Here is an 18,440-nt window from a genome sequence, read left to right as displayed (position 1 = left end):
GAAGTACACCCATGTTAAAATGAGGAGGAGGAAAACACATACTGTATCTAATTTGTCCTAAGCTATCTTGGAAAGGCAGCTGTCTTTGAGTAAGGGTTTTGGTCAGAAACAGTGAACAATTATCTTGAGACATTTTAGGTCAAGTGTTGCATTGTCTTCAAGATTGCTATGGTTTATTTCTTCTAATTTACATGTCTTATGACACATCTATGCTTTGCGGGTTTTTTTAAATATCTAATAATACGTTTTCTGTTATTTAATTACTATGTTTCTAATGAAATCTTTCTCTTGCATGCATGCAAAACATTAATTGCTTACGCTTGTATTGCGTGGACTGGAAGAATTGATGAAACAATACAAAATGTTTTCTTTTTATAATAGTCTATTCTATACACAAATATGCTGTGGAGATGTGTATTTGCCAAGCCTATTAGAATATTTAAAAGTTTTGAAAGGATAAGTATACAGTAAATTAAACTTTCCTATACAAAAGGAAAATTCACTACAGTTGTTTCATAACTTGCTGAGTTTCGGAGTTTTGAGTGGGTTCTCAGCGGTCTAGAACACTGATGAGATTGTCAGGTTGCTAATACTTTAATATTTGTTTTCCTCAGATGATTACATTGCTATTGGTGCTGATGAGGAAGAGCTGGGTTCTCAGATTGAAGAAGATATCCTTTGTTGTAAATCTATGTGCTCTAGAACAAGAGTATTTTTTAAAAGCATTGATAATATTAAAATACATTACCTTGACTTATATATTGAATATTTTAAAATTTCTTTTCAAACAAAATAGCAAACTGTTCCACACATCAGTGCAGAAATGTAGTGTTTAAAAAAACCAGCACAACCTAAATTATTTGCTTTAAAACATGTACGAATGTGCGTAGGTGAGTGTCTGTGGGTTTTTTTCAGTTCAGTATGTTTTCCTTGCAGCAACAACATTATATCTTACTGAAGCATTCTGACATAAAATGCTGGGCTCTTCTATGTTATTTTTAAGTCTTTTCTTGTTAACAGTTTTAATCTTTTTCTAATGTCTTTATTTCATTTTCTACAAGTTTCTATTTCTAAGTGAATTTGGAATTTTCAACAGGGTTGTTCTGATAGCAGTGTTTGAATAGTTACAGAGCAGAGGTCTGAGCTGCTTTTTATTTCAGGGGTTTTGTTTGAGGGGGGTGATATTCTTAAGCATAGAAATAGTCTAAGCTTCATGATTCTAACTTGCCAATGTCCTTCGGTAATTACAGTTAGCCACTGTTCCTGTTAAGAAATTTCCTGTTTCTGTTGCAAACCCTGTTTTAAGATTCTGTTAGTGAGTTGCCAGTGTTTGAATATTTGGTTTAGATATCAATTAATACTCAGGATGAGGTCAAGGAACTGGAGAGAAATTTATGGGTGACTTTTCACAATTTCAATTGAGATCCTATTACCCAAAAAGTCACATTTCACTGACCATGTGCTAGACTATGATTAGACTTCAGAAGACGTGAAGTCTGCTGTGTTGAACAGGAAAGTAACTGTTGGTTGAGGTGGGGGGAAGGACTTGATCAACAATGAAGTACATTGCTTTAGAAAAGTTGACCCCCAAAATGAATCCTTTCTGTTTTACTTGTTAATGTTTTGTTCCTTAAATCCAATGCACCTATCTTTCAAGAATTAAAAAACACTGATATGAAATACAAAAATAGGGTACGAAGTAGAATAGCAAATCTCAAGGATGCAAAGAATCCTAACCTAAGGAAAAATGTGTTATGTGGGAACATTCCTCCTGACAAGTTTGCCAAAATGACAGCAGAGGTAAGTAAAGCATAGGTCTTGAACTCTTTCCCTGTTGGACTTACATCCTGGCTTGTATTTATTAGCCGTAAAAATAATTTATGTAAGCTGCTTGCACTTTTTAAAGACTGTGGCTTGTTTGTGGCTTGCAGTCTGAATTACAAGGCTGTGTTGGGGCAGAGGGAATCAAAGTGGTGCCTGTTAATGGTTCCGAAATATCTGATTTTTCTGTAAGTCAGAAGGCAGGTAAGCTGTTGCATGTACATTTCCTGAAATACTGTGTGTTGTGCCGTTTTTAAAAGGCCACATGATATATCAGTGATAGTTTTTTAAGTTTAGGAAGATGCAAATATGACTGTGTAGTGACTCCAAGCTGCTTACCCATTCACCTTTCTGGATATGTAAGTTAGCCTGTCTTCCCATTTGTTTTCCAAATGCTAACCTCTGCTGTTATACTTCTATGCAAGGTATAGCGCTGTGGTTTTAAAGATCAGTCTGTCTCCTGTTGGCATTTTCAGTGTTTATTTAAAGCTTATCTCTTGAATCTATCTCTTGAATACTTAAAGTGATTTTGAAAGAAACTCTTAATAATAAACAGAAAAAGCCATAAATGATAGGGGAAAGAAGCTAGGAGAATTGCCCTTTAAATCAAATTAAATTTATTTTATTGAAAGAACATTTTGGACACTTGAATAGAAATTACCATTCAGATGTCCATTGTCTTTACAAATCAAAATAAAGCTGGGAAGTCAAATGAAAAATAAGATTTTATGGGAGAGAAAAACAAAAGCATGCTTAACATCTGGTTTCAGTTTTGTAGTTCTGCTTGTATGTGTTGGATTCTGCCCCCCAAATCAGGTATAAAGGAGTATCTTGGAGACTGAAAGAAATTAAATTTATGATCAATTAATGAAAATCTTGATTAGCTTTATTCTAAAAGAAAGTTTTTGGGGTTTTGTGTTTTTTCTTTCTATAGGTTTACATAAAGGTTAGGGCAAACAGGCTGATAAAGGAATGTGTAAAGAAAAGTAGATTGTATCTTCAGTACATACTTTGAGGGTTTTTTTTGGTTCTACACGTGTGTATGCACAAACATATGTTTTGTGTAGTCCAGTGCCCGTTCTTTGTTTCATTTAATGCCTTGGATTAAAATTTTAATGGCTAAAAAAACCTCTTAGTGTTAAGATTACTTCTAAAGTGAAACAGCAGTAATATAAGATTAGCATTCCACATCTATGTGGGATCTGAAGTAAAACTTTATTGAAGAAAAATGGAACAAGTTATTTTTGCTGTGTACACTTGATTACTATACATTATGGAGATCCTGCACACTGAACTGTTTTAAAGGAAAAAGAAAATTGGTCAACCTGAGCTCTTCGGTTAGTGTTTTGAAACTAAGTGTATATGACTTCTGGTAATATATGGTAAATTATGGCTATACTGTATTTCTCAGTACAAATATGGAAACAGTCAAAATAGTATAAATTTTTCCTATAATAATCTTCTGTAGGTCAATGAGATAATTATGCAAGGATCTAACCTAGGGAGAGGATCTTTTTTTTTTCTCTCTGGAGAACTTTTAAGTCCTCTTCTACCTTGTCTCTGTATTACATTTCTGAACTTCAGCGGTGCATTTGCATCAAAGTTTCTAGGTGTTTGATATTGTAACTTTTACTTTTTTTTCAGCTGTGTTTAAAAAAAAAAAACAACAAAAAAACCATTTTTAACTTGTAGCTTCTGTGCTGTGAAATACCCCAACTTAAGTCTTGTAAAATTAAAAATATGTAGAATTACTTTGCCCTCCAATAGAGTTGTTGTTACCACTGTGTGAGCTCATTTTTTATTTAGAAACCATGAACGACTTGTTTAAAACTAAAACTTTGTAGTAAATTCTGTCTGTTCTTCATCCATAACAGGAAATGGCAAGTGATGAGCTGAAAGAAATGCGCAAAAATCTGACCAAAGAAGCTATCAGAGAGCATCAGATGGCAAAAACAGGAGGTACCCAAACTGATCTGTTTACATGTGGCAAGTGCAAAAAGAAGAACTGTACATACACCCAGGTACATGGTTATTCAGACTCTTCATTTTCCTTTTTCAAAGCTTAAGTCCTATATAAAGATTGTCAGAGAAAAAAGTTTTAATTACAAAATGAACTTGTAACACAGTGCTAACAAATTACAAAATATGTGAAGACAGTTGGATCTACTTAGGTGTGCTTACATAAAGAATGTTTGTTGTAACAATTTACCAAAGATTTCATGTAAATCCAAGCTGAGTATCTATATAGCCTGAAACGTCAAGTTTCTTTTCAATGCTGAGTTTTTGCTAATTCTTATTACATCTTATTAGTATGGTTTTATGTAGAGGAGAGCTAGTTTACTGTTTTTAATGTGTGTAAACTTTTCTTTACAGAGGGAACAAAGAGCAGAAAATAATGATACATACTTGTAAAGTATATATACATATATAGACATATATATTTTTTATGTATATATAATCTACAATTTGACTAAGAGTAGACCCTGATTTACAATCATTCCTACAACCTTTTTTTATTTTATTTAGGAACTATGTGCAAAAAAGGGCTTTAATTTGTTTAGCAGTGCTTCAAAGCATGTAATTTTGATCATAGGATAGGTGCATTTATAATTTAATATTTTATATCAGGTGCTTTAAGTAGAAAGCTGTTTTTCAATCATGAGACTTTTAAGCTATTTTAAGCATCAGTAAATGCATGTAAAGCTGTACTGAACAGGGACATGGTTCAATGGTGGGCTTGGCAGTGCTAGCTTAATGGTTGGACTTCATGAACTTAAAGGTCTTTTCCAACCTAAATGATGAACATGTAGTTTTACTGCAGAATCTTTTCCTAGAAGTATGTACACGGTTTCTATGCTGAAATCAATATTTTAGTGCTATTAAACATGTCAAAACATAAGTTTATGATTGTTTTATAGTCTAGACAAAAAAAACCAGTTTCAATTGATATGGAAAGTTAACTTGTGTTTTTATCTAAATGTGTTTCCTTAATGTTAAACTTTGATTTTAAACATTTACATTGAACGCATACTAACAAAAGTTGAAGATACTAATTTTCCTTTTCCGCTCTGGCCCTTGCCTTTGCCAAAGGTTCAAACTCGCAGTGCTGATGAACCCATGACAACATTTGTTGTCTGTAATGAATGTGGAAACAGATGGAAGGTAAGACTGTTAGACTGTTATGCATATTTGATAGCAGGGAGCCAGGCTGTGTGCTTAATTTTGGTTTACAGTAAATGTCAAATGAGTTTCTGTTGACTTTTGGGTATTTCTCAGGCCATTAATGATATTACATGTTGGTATTGTAAAATAGCTTTAGGTTAGAAAAGTATTTTTGACTGAAGGTGTGAGATCACGCAAGTAGGGTTGGTAGCAAAGGAGAAGTCAGGACATTGCCTTACTCCTTGTGACATTTAGTTACAGTACTGCTTTGCCATACAAAATAGTGGCAAGTTAGTTACTGTGTTTTCTCTTTCTTCATCCAAAGATAGTCTAACAATTTTTAATCTCTGCTTTGATGAGTGGAATAGGCCTTTTTAGACCTTTTGTTGTTGTTTTTTCTGAGGGTTTTTTTGCTACTCTATAAAGAAGAGGGGATAAAAAGAGAGATGACTGCTGCCGCGTTCCTGTGTCAGGATAAGTGAAGGGCAGTGACAACTTGATTGAAATTTTTTTTTTTAAGTTTGGGAAATGGAAATTTTAAAAGCTTCTGAGGAACACTGGTAGTCCAATAAAGTAGACAAACGCTGAAATGAAGGCCTATAAAATTTACAACTTAAGATGTGATATCGTGGAAGATGAAGCATGGTACCATCATTCTGTTATTTTTCTGTGTTAAGAATGCTGCAGCTCTTTAGAAGCATGTTGCATAGCATACATTAAGATTACTGCATTAAAAAAAATTATTTTATGCATCTTGTTTTGCGTATCTTATTACTGAATATTGTTTAAATCTATGCTCCAAGATACCCAAATAATTTATAAAGCTTAGAAATTCTTTGATGCAGTACCTGGAAAAGTTCATTTGTCCTTAAAACCTTCTGTAAGGTGATGGTTACAAAAGTGTCCATATAAAGATGCTTGAATGAAGGAATGGTTATGATATAAGCAAATGCTTTAACTAGTAATTTCCATAGCCTAAGTATGGTGTCATATTTCTGTTTCTTCTTGCAAAGACTTAGAAATAGGCTGTATGAAGATCTCATAAAAATTCTTTTCTTTTGACAGTTCTGTTAGAAGAAGAAATTGTCAAGACATCTGGACCAGTATGAAAGAGGATTTTGTAATTAGCTTTAAAAACTAGGCTAAGCATCTAGCTTCCTGCAAATGAGAGGTTTTTTGAGTTTTGGTTTTGTTTTGTTTTTTTTTTGTTTTGTTTTTTTTTTTTTTTTAAAGCAGCATACATGCTTGAAGTTAGCCTTTGTTTTGACACAACCATCACTTCCTTAAATGCCTTCCTATAGCTGATAGTCAGTAGGGCCAGGTGAATTGTATGGTGAATGTTAAAATATTTTTTCATTTTTATAAGTAAGTTGACATTAAACTTTTACCAATTAAACATTTTGGTAATTGGCTTGTTTTTTTTCTAACTATGTGAATAATGTACTGTATTTTTTGCGATCTGAAACATACACACTCCTTCCATATGTATTTTACCTCTCCACATTTGTTCAATTGTAAGAATGGAATTTGTTTATTGCTGCTGTGTTCACTAGTTTTTGCAAAGAGAAAAGGTATCTAACTTCATCTAATTACATTAAACTCAGTTGTTAACTAAGTCACGATTTAGTTAACTCTTTAGTTTGTATGTACAGTTTCTGAATTAGGACTAAATTTGTGGTCATGGAGTTTGGAAATTTATTAGTGGCTATGGTGACCTCTTTTGCAGTGGTTGGTTAAGCTTGTTTATGTAACCAGCTTTGATCAATGCAATATATTTTATTGCCCAAAGCATCTATTTTACATTCTATCAGTAGGTATTATTTCTAGGAATGTCTTAAAATAGTTGGTTAAATCTGATTTGAGTGTTCAGTTTTGCTTAATGTCCTTGACAACCAAATTTGCTTTAGACTTTGTAAATAAGCAAAGGCATTGTGTTGTAGGCTGTCCTAATAACACCAGCTAACCAATTCATCACAATATAAACTGGCTGGGGAGGTAATATTGAGTTCGCTTCATATAAATGACATTTATTTTGTTCATGAACTGAATTTTGAGATGTAGAGTATCTGGTGTCAATCATAGACCTGCAGGTGAGAATAAATTATTAAAGTTACAGTCTTTTCCATATGTGGAATGATATAAACACTGCTTTGTTACAGCCTGCTTTCTAACAGCACATGTTTAGAAGTATTTTCAACTGTGCTTTCAAGGAAGAACATGTCAACGTGTTTAGAAGAGATTAAATTCTTTCATTATATCCAAGTTTATATTATTTTATTTATCAAAGCCTGGAGCTGAGGAGGTCTATCCTGGCAAAGTATAAAGGATTCATGGGAGGGTGGGCAGAGTATGTGCAGTTCCTGGAGAATAAATTCCTTGTCTCTAAAGGAAAAACAACATTTTCTATGTTGAATATTTTTTGCATGATGTTGGCAATTGTAACAAATGAGTTGGAAATAATATGATGATACTTGAACTTTGCAAGACAAGAAGGGTTTGGTAAATACTTTGTAGAGCAAGCTTTTCCAGTTAACTTGTGCAAGGAAGGAGAAGTGGCTGTTCTGCTGAAAGGAAAAATGATTAGAGTAGAAGTTTAGTTACATTTTTTAGGCAGAAAATTGTTCAGCATTTAAAGTTTCTTGCATAACTTTATATAAAAAACTTTTTAAACTCAATTTATTTGATACTAATGCCCTAATTCAGAAAACGTTCTTTTTTTCTGCGAACAGATAAGGTTTATTTTTAGCCTTTGGCAGGGATTGCCTCTTAAGAGTTACTTAAAGATGCATAATTGACTTCAAGTTGTTTAAGACTGCAATAAACTAATTACAGACATGTAATATCAATGACAGTGCTTTGTTTGTCCTTTCTAAAGGAACAAATCAAAAAAATTGTGTTAAAAATGATTGCAAATTAGATGCCAAGTAGACCTAAATTTCCACTGCTGTTCACAGCATATATACAGGGCAGGCACAGGTTGGTTTGTATAATCTTCCTCATGCTACGTGTCTTCTATGCCTGATTGTGACACTTAGGAGAATTACCTTTTGAGAGAATACAGTAATTTTCTTTCTGGACTTACCGAATTATGTCTGGACTTTATTAAAAGAAGTAGAACTGTGATAGTGGTTTTTGTGATGTTGGTGTATCCAAGTAGGAGTTTGAATAAGACGTTATTTCCCCTGATGTTACCTTATGGCTGGGCAACAGCCTTCACTCTTTCGGTCTTCTGTGCCCGAGGAAAAAAGAACAGTTTCTTTCTTGCGGTGAAAGATGAAGTCCAAGAATGAGATCCAGAAAAGATCATAGGTGCCTAAACTCGTATTTCATTTTGGTTACCCAAATAAAAAAATAAAACTGCCCAGCAGTGAGCTTTGCACGCACCTCTGTTCAACAGGTGCTTCAGTTTTCCCAGTTGTCTGAAATTGCCATCCTCTATTGGAGAGGATGAAAAGTCTTGAAGGATCTATAGGAGAAGGACAAAGAGGTGGGGCTGGGACCAGGACTGTATCTCATTTCCCCAGCTGGCTGTCTTTATCTCCTGAGCTGCAGTTGTGCTACAACTGACCCAATACATTTGGGTATTTTATGCAGTTAAATGTGGTGGCAGAACTGGTGATGAATCTCTCCCTTTCAAGACTAGCAGGTTTGTTTATTATCTTTATGGACGTTTGAATCCTCTCAGACAAAAGAGAGACTGGAACATAGTTGCCATACAACTTAAGCTAGTTTTTACACTAATCTAGTAGAGAAAAAGAGGGGGCCATGTTCCTTTTAAAGTGTGTGTGTAGATCTTTAAGGATGCCATCTTTCTTCTGTAAGGAAGGCTAGAAGTTTCTGCTGCTCTGGATTCTTCGTTAGAAGGCGTTTCCTCATAAGTAATCCTGCTCAGGAGAAAGTTTTTAAAATATCTTGTACTGAAATATTTTTTTTCATAGCACTAAGCAGAAGGTAAATATCTGCTCAATTATCTTGGCTTTTGTGAATCTGACTTTAGAAGCCCTATTGCACTTTCTAAGCATTGTGAAAGGGTGCCTGGTTTTTATCCAGAGTTAAGGATTCCACTTGTGGTCACATATGTGAATTTTAAAATGAAACTTACAACCCATACCAGCTTAGGTAGAACTTAAATTCATCAACATGAAGTCGTCATTCTGCAAAAAGTGGTTGTATTACCTTTCAAACGCATGCCTTTTGAAATAGATCATTAGTAGTCATTCATATGAATAAACCTGAGGACTTTTACGTCTTTAAGTACAGTTTCATACAGCTGTATATTAGCTTTTGTTTCACTAGATCATCACTAATCTTGAATTGGTTTACCATTTTAAAAGGTTTGGGATTAATTAGTTGCAGCATTAATGTAGAAAATGTTTCGTTAATGTAATTGAAATGATACTGATACCTTTCATGGCAGAAGACATATTCTTAAGTACTGTTTAGAGCAAACTTGTTTAAAAATTACTTCGCGTTGTCGTATCACTTTCCCTTTTTCGGATATCCTCTGTAATCAAAAGGTGCATAAGTACGTGATGTTTGTGTGATAAATTTTAATCTATCTTTATATAGTAGAGCCCTTCAGGATAGAGAGATATATATATATAAAAAATTTTCTTTTTCTTCGTTTGTATTGTGCTAATGACTTTGGAATTTAAAGGTCAGTGTAAAGCACAATATGTTGGCTGAAGGAACCCATGCAATTTTAATGCTGCTTAGCAGGCCGGTAAAAAGAGCAGTCTTTAACAGTATGCATGTACTGTGGGAGTTACTGGTTTGTGCAGTGCAGACACTGAAGAAAGAATACCAGTGGACTGAGAAGTTGTTAGAGCTTAATGATGTCCTGCAGTTAGATAAATGCCAAGACAAGCCAACTGTGCCTATTTCCAAACTAGGATGAATTGATTTTGTGGTAATTTTACTTGATGAATTATAAATAATACCTTGTGTCAATATGATTATTTTCTCCTGCTATTCATGCAACACCTTGTCTATAGTAACTTTTCAGTGCAACTCACTTTTGCCCTGAGAAAAGTTTGTGTATAACGACCAAGTATATAGTAATGAAGTGTAGTTAAAAACCTCTATTCTGTGTGGGTGGGCTTTTGTTTTCGGTTGTTTTTTTTTTCCCCCTCCCCCCCCCCCCCCCCCCCTCCTTCAGTTAAATCCAGGATTAAACAGCCTTAGAATAACAAGATATTTAGGGGAGTGGATTGTTTGGTTTTTTTAAGAGATACTCTCAGGGTATTTAGGGACCAGCATTCTGCCACTGGTATTGAGTGTAAGCTTAAACCTAAACCACAGCATTAAAATTTGTTAAGATTTTTCAGGGAAGATGTGCATTGCAAATGGCAGCATATTGTGATGCAGAAGTGAAATGAAAACTGCCTGCAGAATTTTAATTGCTTAGAAGTTGTGGCATGTGGAAAATAAGCTTAGAAATTATTATTTTCTTTTTTTAAAAATCTGATGTTAACTGTAGAACTGCCCAAACCAATATAGTTTTCTCTCCCCTCTAATTTCATTGCATCTTTTTCTTTCTTGCAGAATAATGGAATATATTGTTTGATGTAAAGTACGAGTGTTTGGTCTGTCTTCCAGCTCTTAATGAGGTATCTTTGTAAGGAAAAGAGATAACTTAGAAGAAATGAAATCCTCCATTTCATGAAATGACACACTTTGAAATTTTTTTTGATGTGTGTGTCTGATCTTTCCAGCAACCTGAATTTGACCTAGTTAAACTTACTTTGTCAATTTAAAGTTTTAGAGCGCTCTTACCCACCCTGATTAAAACAAGTACAGCATCGTTAGTTTGACTGCAAGCTTCCTGTGAATGCTGCCTTACCAATATATCTAGTTTGTTTTGTTGAAGTTACTACCTATCAAGTAATACTTCATGTGAACTGAAATTGTATTGATAGTGCTTTGGGTATGTTCACTAGAAATTCAGCTGAGATAACCAATGTTGGTACGTTAAGTAGTGGCAACCGCTAACTGGACCATGTATTAAGTAGTGGTATATAGAAGGGCTTCCTCTGAACTTAAGTTATCCAGTGTTCTGCTACAGAGGGCAAAAGCACTTTGTTTTGCTGCCTCTCAAGTTTTTTTGCTTTACTTTTTTGTGCTGACACATTGAATAGTATTTTGTTTTTGGAAGGCGATCAAAACTGGTCCACAGCTATTGTTAACTTACCGTGTATTGGCTCTTTTCCTGTGGTGCTGTGTAACAAAAAATCTCATTGTTATTTGTTCAATAATGCCAATGCAGTAAGGGGAGAACATGTCTCCTGCCGAGTGCATGGAGGAAACAATTAAATTGATCTCCTAAATTCTGCCTTGTTATTTCTATTTCCTTTTTTCAGAGCAAGTCCCCATTTTGTGCTTTGCATAGTGCTGGAATTAGGCAAAGAGTAGGTTTTAGAAAGGCTACAGTAAATGTCACTGAACTATGCCTGTCTGGTTCTTCCCTTCTAGGGGTATTTTTTTTTTTTCTTTCTGTTCCACCATACGTCCTTTTCCTACCTATATGTGTCATTTTGTTTATTTAAATACATGTGCAGGAAAAATACAATTCAAAGGAAGTCCACTATAAACGTCAAAGTTTAATATAGTGGAATTGTAGTGAATCTTGTAACTTAAAATAAGGAAGTTAGTAGAAGAACAGATCTACGGATAGATTACGTGTATTCAACTTACTTTCTTCCTAGTGCTTCCTGTGATTACTGATTTTGAGATGTGACCAGAAATCAAGTGTAATGCTTTGGGAATACTGTAAGTGAACGTGGTTTATTAGCGGATAGAGCTGTTGCTTTTCTTTTGGACAGTCTGAAATAGTGCTGTATCAGAACAGAATAGTCCTAGCTTCCTCCTTTTGTCAATTAAATGTTTGCATATCTGTAATAGAAACCTTACAAGATCTGCCAGGTAACAGGAGAATTTAATATGTACAAAACCAAGATAGTTGATACTGCCATCCTCTCAGGAGTGAATAATAAAGGGTTTTTACATCTACCTATGGAGGGAAGAGAAGAATATGTGAGAATTCTTGTGCTTTATTTTGGAATTTAAATGCCCAGATTCTTCTTCCTCTTAAGTAGATAATTTAACTTTATAAACATCAACAATATGAACTTAAAAATGCTTTCAGCAGACTCTAGTAGTAAAATAACAATTCTTCAGCAAAAGATTTTTATAGGCAGCATTATTTCAATCATTAGCTTTCATAAACTTGAGATTGCCATACTGATTTCCACTAGTGCACCGTATATGCATTAAATATACCAAGACAAGTGGAGTCTACCTGTGCCAGGTACGATTTGTACAATATGTGAAACTTTGTCTAGTGTAACCCAGATATTGACAGTAGTGTTTTTACTTTGATCACAGTGTGGATGGGCAACTGGTTTAGTTTTCAAGAAAATTCTAAGACTCCACTTAAAATTTGGTTTTCGTGCTCAATTGGCATTTGTACCTCAGACATACATTGTAACAGATTTGCATCTGGGTTGCATGCTGCATTTGAAAAAATACTGCATTTTTTTAACAACAGCATTTTCTCTTCATTCTCTTCTGCAAAGTAACACTGAATTTGATCAGAAAGTGTAGTTAGCTGATTGTGTCAGAGCCTTGCGTGGGTTTAAATCTTTCAGTCTGTAGTAAAACTTGCCTGAGTTATTTTCAGGTAAATATCTGATTAATTCTAAATTCCCTGTGGATTGGTGTAGCCCAGAGTTCCGTTTGTTTTAAAATAAATACATTTAAGAAAAAATGCTATGCTTCAATGGATTTTTCAGATAAGGACCGAAGCAAGTCCTTATAAATAGCAGAGTTCATAAACCGGGGGTAGGAGTCTCTGTGCATTAAGGTATAAATTTGCAGTTGTGCGTCATCGAAGGTGTGTTGTGAGGGTTCCAGCATATTTCGGTTAATAACTTCTCTTACTCTGGAGTCCAGACTGACCTGCATATTAAAATACAAAATCACATAATTAATAGTGGTGAATAGTACCCGTGGGGCTTTTAGGTTTGTTGTATTGGCTTGAAAAAGCAGTCTTTTTTAACCATTTCAGCTGGTGTCCTTCAAGAGTGTAAAAACTGCTAAATATATTGGGCAAAAAATTACTGTGTTGAAATTTGGAATTAATAATTTGGAAGTAGTAATACCTCGAGAATGGATAGAGAATGGAACTCTAGGGATAGCATTCTCGCTGAGGCAGCCTTACTTTGAACAAGGGTGCCTGCAATCCTGTTACTCCTGAAACCTGAGAGACTGGCGGACTATTTCCAGACGAACTTCCCGCTCTGTAGGAGCGAGGATTTGTAATTTTTTGTGTCAGTTCGTTTCCTTGGGAGTCGGAGCTGTTGTAAAGAGTCTGAATTTGGAGTAAGCAGTATGACGCAGACAGAAACTGTAACCTGGGACGCTGTTGCTTAATCAAATTCCTGTGTTAAAAAGCAGGGTGAATTGATGTGAACCACAGGTGTGGCTATATAATGATTCCATAAAACATACAATAGTGTCATATTTTTTTTTCTCCAAGGGTCTAGTCTCTGTAGAAGAAGATACTAGTATTACTGGAATAGGCTACCTAGATTTAAACATCGTTTCTGTAAGTATGTAAGTATAACTTGCACGGCAAACAATTAAGTTTGAGGTTTGCAAGGATATTGGAAGGTTTAAAATTCCAGCCTACTTGGCAGGATTATATTCAAACTGAACTGAGGTGTCTTTGAAACTTGACATACTTGCTAACAGCAAAGTTGACAAGTAGTTTTGAAAATTTTGAGGAAGTCAGTGTGTTTGTTCTATGCCATATTTTGTCAGCTGTTCATTGAGCAATTTGTGATTTGCAAATAACACTTTATTTGTGGTTACTGTGCTTTTGGAAAGATGCATACACCCCTTTCCTAGTGCAAAGAAAAAGGAAACTGGTTCGTCCAACAAATAAAATTTAAGTTGAGCAAGGATGAAGTGATCGTCTGTTATATTTGTGCCTCAAACTAAAGATTTCATATCGGCATGCTAGGGTAGCACAGAAAGAGCTTTCTGACAGCCAGTGAAAGTAGTTTTAACCATCTTACCTCAACTATGGGTCTGCCTTTTTCCCCTAAATCTCTACTTGATGGCAATGGAACAGGACGGGGGGGGAGTTCTCCCTGAGTACTGTTGGTAGCTTTAAACACGTTAGAACTAACTGTGCAAAGCAGCATCAAAGAATGTATTGAGGAAAGTAATATACCTCTTTTGGAGAAAGGATAGAAATATAATCTTCATAAATTAGTCTTGCTTTTTCTTCAATGACACTTTTGTTGGATTCTTGTTTTAATTCCTCACAGGCCATCCAGAAAAGCATGTTTTCCTCACTGAATTCTGTTCGTAGAAATTCACGAAAAGCATTTCTGCCAGCTGGAGTAAGCATCAACTTGTCAAATGATTGAGCCCAGGCATTTACTTCTTCAAGAGTAGGAGCAGGGCTTGAGGAGGAAGGAGAGGGCAAGAAGAGAGAAATGAATGATTGTTACTCAAGCTGTTTGCATCTGGCAGGAGGCATCTGCCATCACGATGGCACAAAATCGCAAGGTTCATGAGGCTCTAATTCCTCACCGGAACTATTCAAGTGCAAACTCTAGTAAACATATTTATAAGATGCTTTTTGAAAGTGTGCTTATCAAAAGCTCAGATGCAGATAATTGCCAGCGCTTTGATGCAGAAATTGCAGTTTACTGCTCAAAGTAATTGCAACAAAGAAGTCCCTGTGCAACAGCTAAGCGTTTTTTCTATACCTAATAGTCCTTGTTGAATCATTGTTAAAAATTCAATGAAAATATATAGAAAGAAGCAATGATTCAAACCCCATAAAAGGTACCCTCCTGTCTGTTATGGTTTTACAGGAGCTTCTACCTGTTTGACCAGTTCTGAGCTCCTCTTTACATTTATTATTTTGGTAAGGCTGAGTACTGCCAGTTAGCTTCATCTCATAGTTGCTGGGTAGGAACAGGATGTATTTAAAAATTATTTCAGAAAAAAGGGAGACTGTGTTTATAATGCTGGTTTTGCTTTGCTATGTTACGAAAGTGGGGATGTGGTTACATGCTGCATATAAATAAGGTAAAAGATTATAAATCAGACCTTTGGTTCCTTAGGAGGTTAAGAGACAGATGACTGCAAATTCAGCATAAATGACAAATAGGTAATAATAGTTATTTGCATATTTTGGGTAATTCACTGTATAGTTTGCTGGGTTTGTTTCATTTTAGCTTGACACAACACTTGGTGAAGACCATACCTTTCCTCGCAGTTTGGAATACCCTCTGCTTGGAGTTCATGAGATGTTCTCCTTGCTCTCTCTTCGTCTTGATTTCTAACAGTAAGACTGCAAGGTGGCAAACAAAATTTTAGTCAGCATTATAAAGGAAAAGGCTGAACATACACCAGATGCTTTTCCTCTGATATTAAAAAAAAAAAAAAAAAAAAATCAGCTAAAAGGACAGAAGCTAACAGTAGCCACATTACTCACAGTTATACTCTGACGTTAAATTTACAGTTGTATAAACCTGGCAAACTTTAACATAGCTGAACACTGTTTGATACTGTACCACATAGACTTTCTATACAGGGATCATAGATTCATAGCGTACCTTGAATTGGAAGGGACCCATAAAGATCATCAAGTCCAATTCCCTATATATATGTATACATGACTGTATATATATTTGAGATACTATATCTATACATAGATGTATAAATGAGTACCCTTTATCACATACGAAATCTATTCTCCATTGACACAATACTAATTATGCTCAATGCAATGTTTTTACTTGTTAGACTTGATGCACTGGTTTGCGAGTTGGATTTCAAGGTTGGTTGTTTTGGGGGTTTGGGTTTGGTTGGGGTTTTTTTGGGGTTTTTTGTGTCCTTGGCTATTTTTTTATATCCATAGGGCATGATGAGGGCCAAGACTCTGGTCTAGAATGGTGATACCATGTTACAAGACAGTCAGAGTTCAGAAGCTGGAGCGTGAGTTTTAAGCAAGCTAGACATTTCTATACGTGATGTTGGAAACGTAAGCATCTTTCAGAGTTCAGATGTAGATATAGCTAGATTGTGTGGTAATTGGTTGCAACTTTAAGAAAGTGCCAGTATGTCCTTCAAAACGTGAGGCCTGGAGCACAAAGAGCAGATATATCATTGCTGAATATCATTATGAATATGTCTGACCGGAAAAGAGTATTAGCTTGTTTGTAGCATTACAAAAAAAAATAATGTTGCTTGCAATCACTAGTGATCACTGAAAGTTTTTCATGTCCCATGGAAGGCTAGCTGTCAACTCCTGCTGCTTTCATCAAATGTTAGTTTAAATAACTCTAGTTTTTAAGAATTCCTTGTGTAGTTGTAGATGATTCTTTCTCATTTGAGACTGGATTTGAGAATATACATATTTCTTTTTAGGGAAGGGGGACTACGTTCCAATTCATAGGCTATCATGGTTTAGTGAGAATTGCATGTGTATACACACACATACATTCATATAATCTGTAAAGCTGCTTAAAATTTGTCAAGAAGCAATATAGTTGTTATAACTTCTAGGAAAATATCAAACTTAATTTCTTCATTTGTATCTTAGCTTTCTTTAATGCTAATGTTGTAACAGTTTTGTTGCCTTAATCCTTAAGAATCTCATTTATCTCTAGTAAGGCTTTTTGTTAAACCAGTTGATTTTGCTGTCCTTTCTGCCTTCTAAACTCATGCCTTTGTCTTATTTGCAGCCTTACTATTTACTGGTTATCTCCTTCTCTTGCTTTCTCTAGTGTTAGTCCATAATCTGCAAAGACCTGCTTTTTCTCTCTGCCAAGGTAGTCGATGCACTGAAGAGGTAGGGAAACTTTCCTATTGCTAAGATGGAGAGCAGATACTGCAAACACATGTGGGGTTTTTTCCTGTAACATCTGAACCATACATGCAAACCAATGAACTATTTCAATTCATGTTTTCAGAAAAAAAAGTAAGTAGTTAATGTTAGTTCTCTATTCTTTCAAGGTGTATAGGTCTCAATCCTTCACTACCCTTTTTACCAGCGATTCTGGCCTTTTTTTAATATGAAAAGTGATATATTATGTATTCTTCACACACAGACAAGAAGTGATATGCTTGTCAGAGTTATTTTTGGATTGTGGGGAACCAACAGATCCAAGAGAAAGGATTACAGTCTTTGTATGATAATGCATGAAAGTGGAGAAAGACACGAGAAATAACAAAAGCTTCTTTAAGAGAACATGCCATGCCTCAGAAAATGACTTGCAGGCAGGCTCTTTCTCTAGAAATGTACAGGTAAACAACAACAACAAAAGGCCAGTGCAATATTGCATCTTCTCAGGATCTGGAAGAGTAGCAGGCTGGAGGCTTGAGGTTTGGCTGTAGGAATGAACACAGGCTCTAAGCATCCAGCTGAGAGACTCATTTCACCACGTCTTCATTCTAAATCTACTATTAAGAGTATGCTGAATAGTGGATGTTCAGCAATTCAGCAGCATGACTCATGTAGACTTATTTTTATTCCTATTCATAATTTTTCTCTTCAAAGTACTTGAGCTATTTTGAGGAAAGGCTGTATGAATAGGGAATATAAATAGGTTAATTACAGTTTGTTTTGCATTTCTTGCTACTAGAAAACAATTATTCTCAAAAAAATCAGAAATTATTTTAAAGCTAAAACAAGCTGCTCTGTTTTGGAGCCCATGCTGGTTTCCCAGATGATTCTGAAATGCAAATAGGAATTTTAAGCATCATGAAATTTGGGTACTTTCACACACCCTACTGAGAAAATTGCTTTCTTTGAATTGTTTGAATAGTGAGGTGCACAGAAAATGAGCATCCTGGAAAATATCAAGTAAAATGGCAAAAAAGCACTTTATCAACAACTTAAAAGATAAAATGCAAATTTTATGTGCTCTGACTTGGTAGATAAATGTACCTTATTTTTTCCTTGTATGGAAAGACTGTGTGTAATACAGCTCTAGACTGAGCCACTTGCGATTGCCCTGGGCAACTGTTCAAATGACACTGGAATTTGTATGGGATGCTTTAATATAGATGCCATTTTGCAAGGTAGCAAACTCCGATCCTGGACAGGCACAGTACTTAATGTCTCTTGAAACTCTGCCTTAGTCAACCTCTAAGCACCTGCTGAAAAGCTTGGTGGGATCAGAGCCAGAGTATTTGGCATCTTGCAAAAAACCTCCAAGCAGCCTTTTGTCCTTACAAAATGTTCGCTGTTTGCATTAGGGAGGGCAGAATGGGGTATCTCGGCTTCTGATGAGGTGAGTACCAATAGCAAAGGAGTGATCAGCCTGCTCTTCCCTTGGCTTCTAGTGGTGTTCCCCAAAGCATTTGCTACCAGCTGCTGTTGGAAAAAAGTAATAGTGGAATAGATTCCTAGCTGGGGCTGTAAAGTTATTTAT

General features: G+C 35.3%; 2 protein-coding genes across 7 annotated transcripts in view; one reads left to right on the top strand and one right to left on the bottom strand.

Moving 5' to 3' along the window:
• TCEA1 (transcription elongation factor A1) overlaps positions 1-6,379 on the top strand; it is a 30,213-nt gene extending 23,834 nt beyond the window's left edge. For all 3 annotated transcript variants that reach the window (XM_049829486.1, XM_049829476.1, XM_049829492.1), the window contains exons 6-10: positions 615-671; positions 1,646-1,800; positions 3,696-3,842; positions 4,912-4,983; positions 6,049-6,379. In XM_049829486.1, coding sequence (XP_049685443.1) covers positions 615-671; positions 1,646-1,800; positions 3,696-3,842; positions 4,912-4,983; positions 6,049-6,057 — 440 coding nt within the window. In that variant the 3' untranslated portion in view covers positions 6,058-6,379. The remainder of the gene's footprint in view (positions 1-614; positions 672-1,645; positions 1,801-3,695; positions 3,843-4,911; positions 4,984-6,048) is intronic.
• An 846-nt stretch (positions 6,380-7,225) lies between these two features.
• RGS20 (regulator of G protein signaling 20) overlaps positions 7,226-18,440 on the bottom strand; it is a 46,009-nt gene continuing 34,794 nt past the window's right edge. For 3 of the 4 annotated variants that reach the window (XM_049829514.1, XM_049829541.1, XM_049829531.1), the window contains exons 3-6: positions 15,266-15,352; positions 14,219-14,453; positions 11,174-12,939; positions 7,730-8,867 (exon numbers count right to left, since the gene is read on the bottom strand). In XM_049829514.1, coding sequence (XP_049685471.1) covers positions 12,751-12,939; positions 14,219-14,453; positions 15,266-15,352 — 511 coding nt within the window. In that variant the 3' untranslated portion in view covers positions 7,730-8,867; positions 11,174-12,750. Of the gene's footprint in view, positions 7,545-7,729; positions 8,868-11,173; positions 12,940-14,218; positions 14,454-15,265; positions 15,353-18,440 lie in introns of those variants that run through there. The other variant, XM_049829522.1, reaches the window with a different exon arrangement.

This window comes from Accipiter gentilis, chromosome 2 (assembly GCF_929443795.1).
Source record: "Accipiter gentilis chromosome 2, bAccGen1.1, whole genome shotgun sequence".
NCBI classification, from domain to species: domain Eukaryota; kingdom Metazoa; phylum Chordata; class Aves; order Accipitriformes; family Accipitridae; genus Astur; species Astur gentilis.
This window is presented reverse-complemented; position numbering and strand designations above follow the sequence as displayed.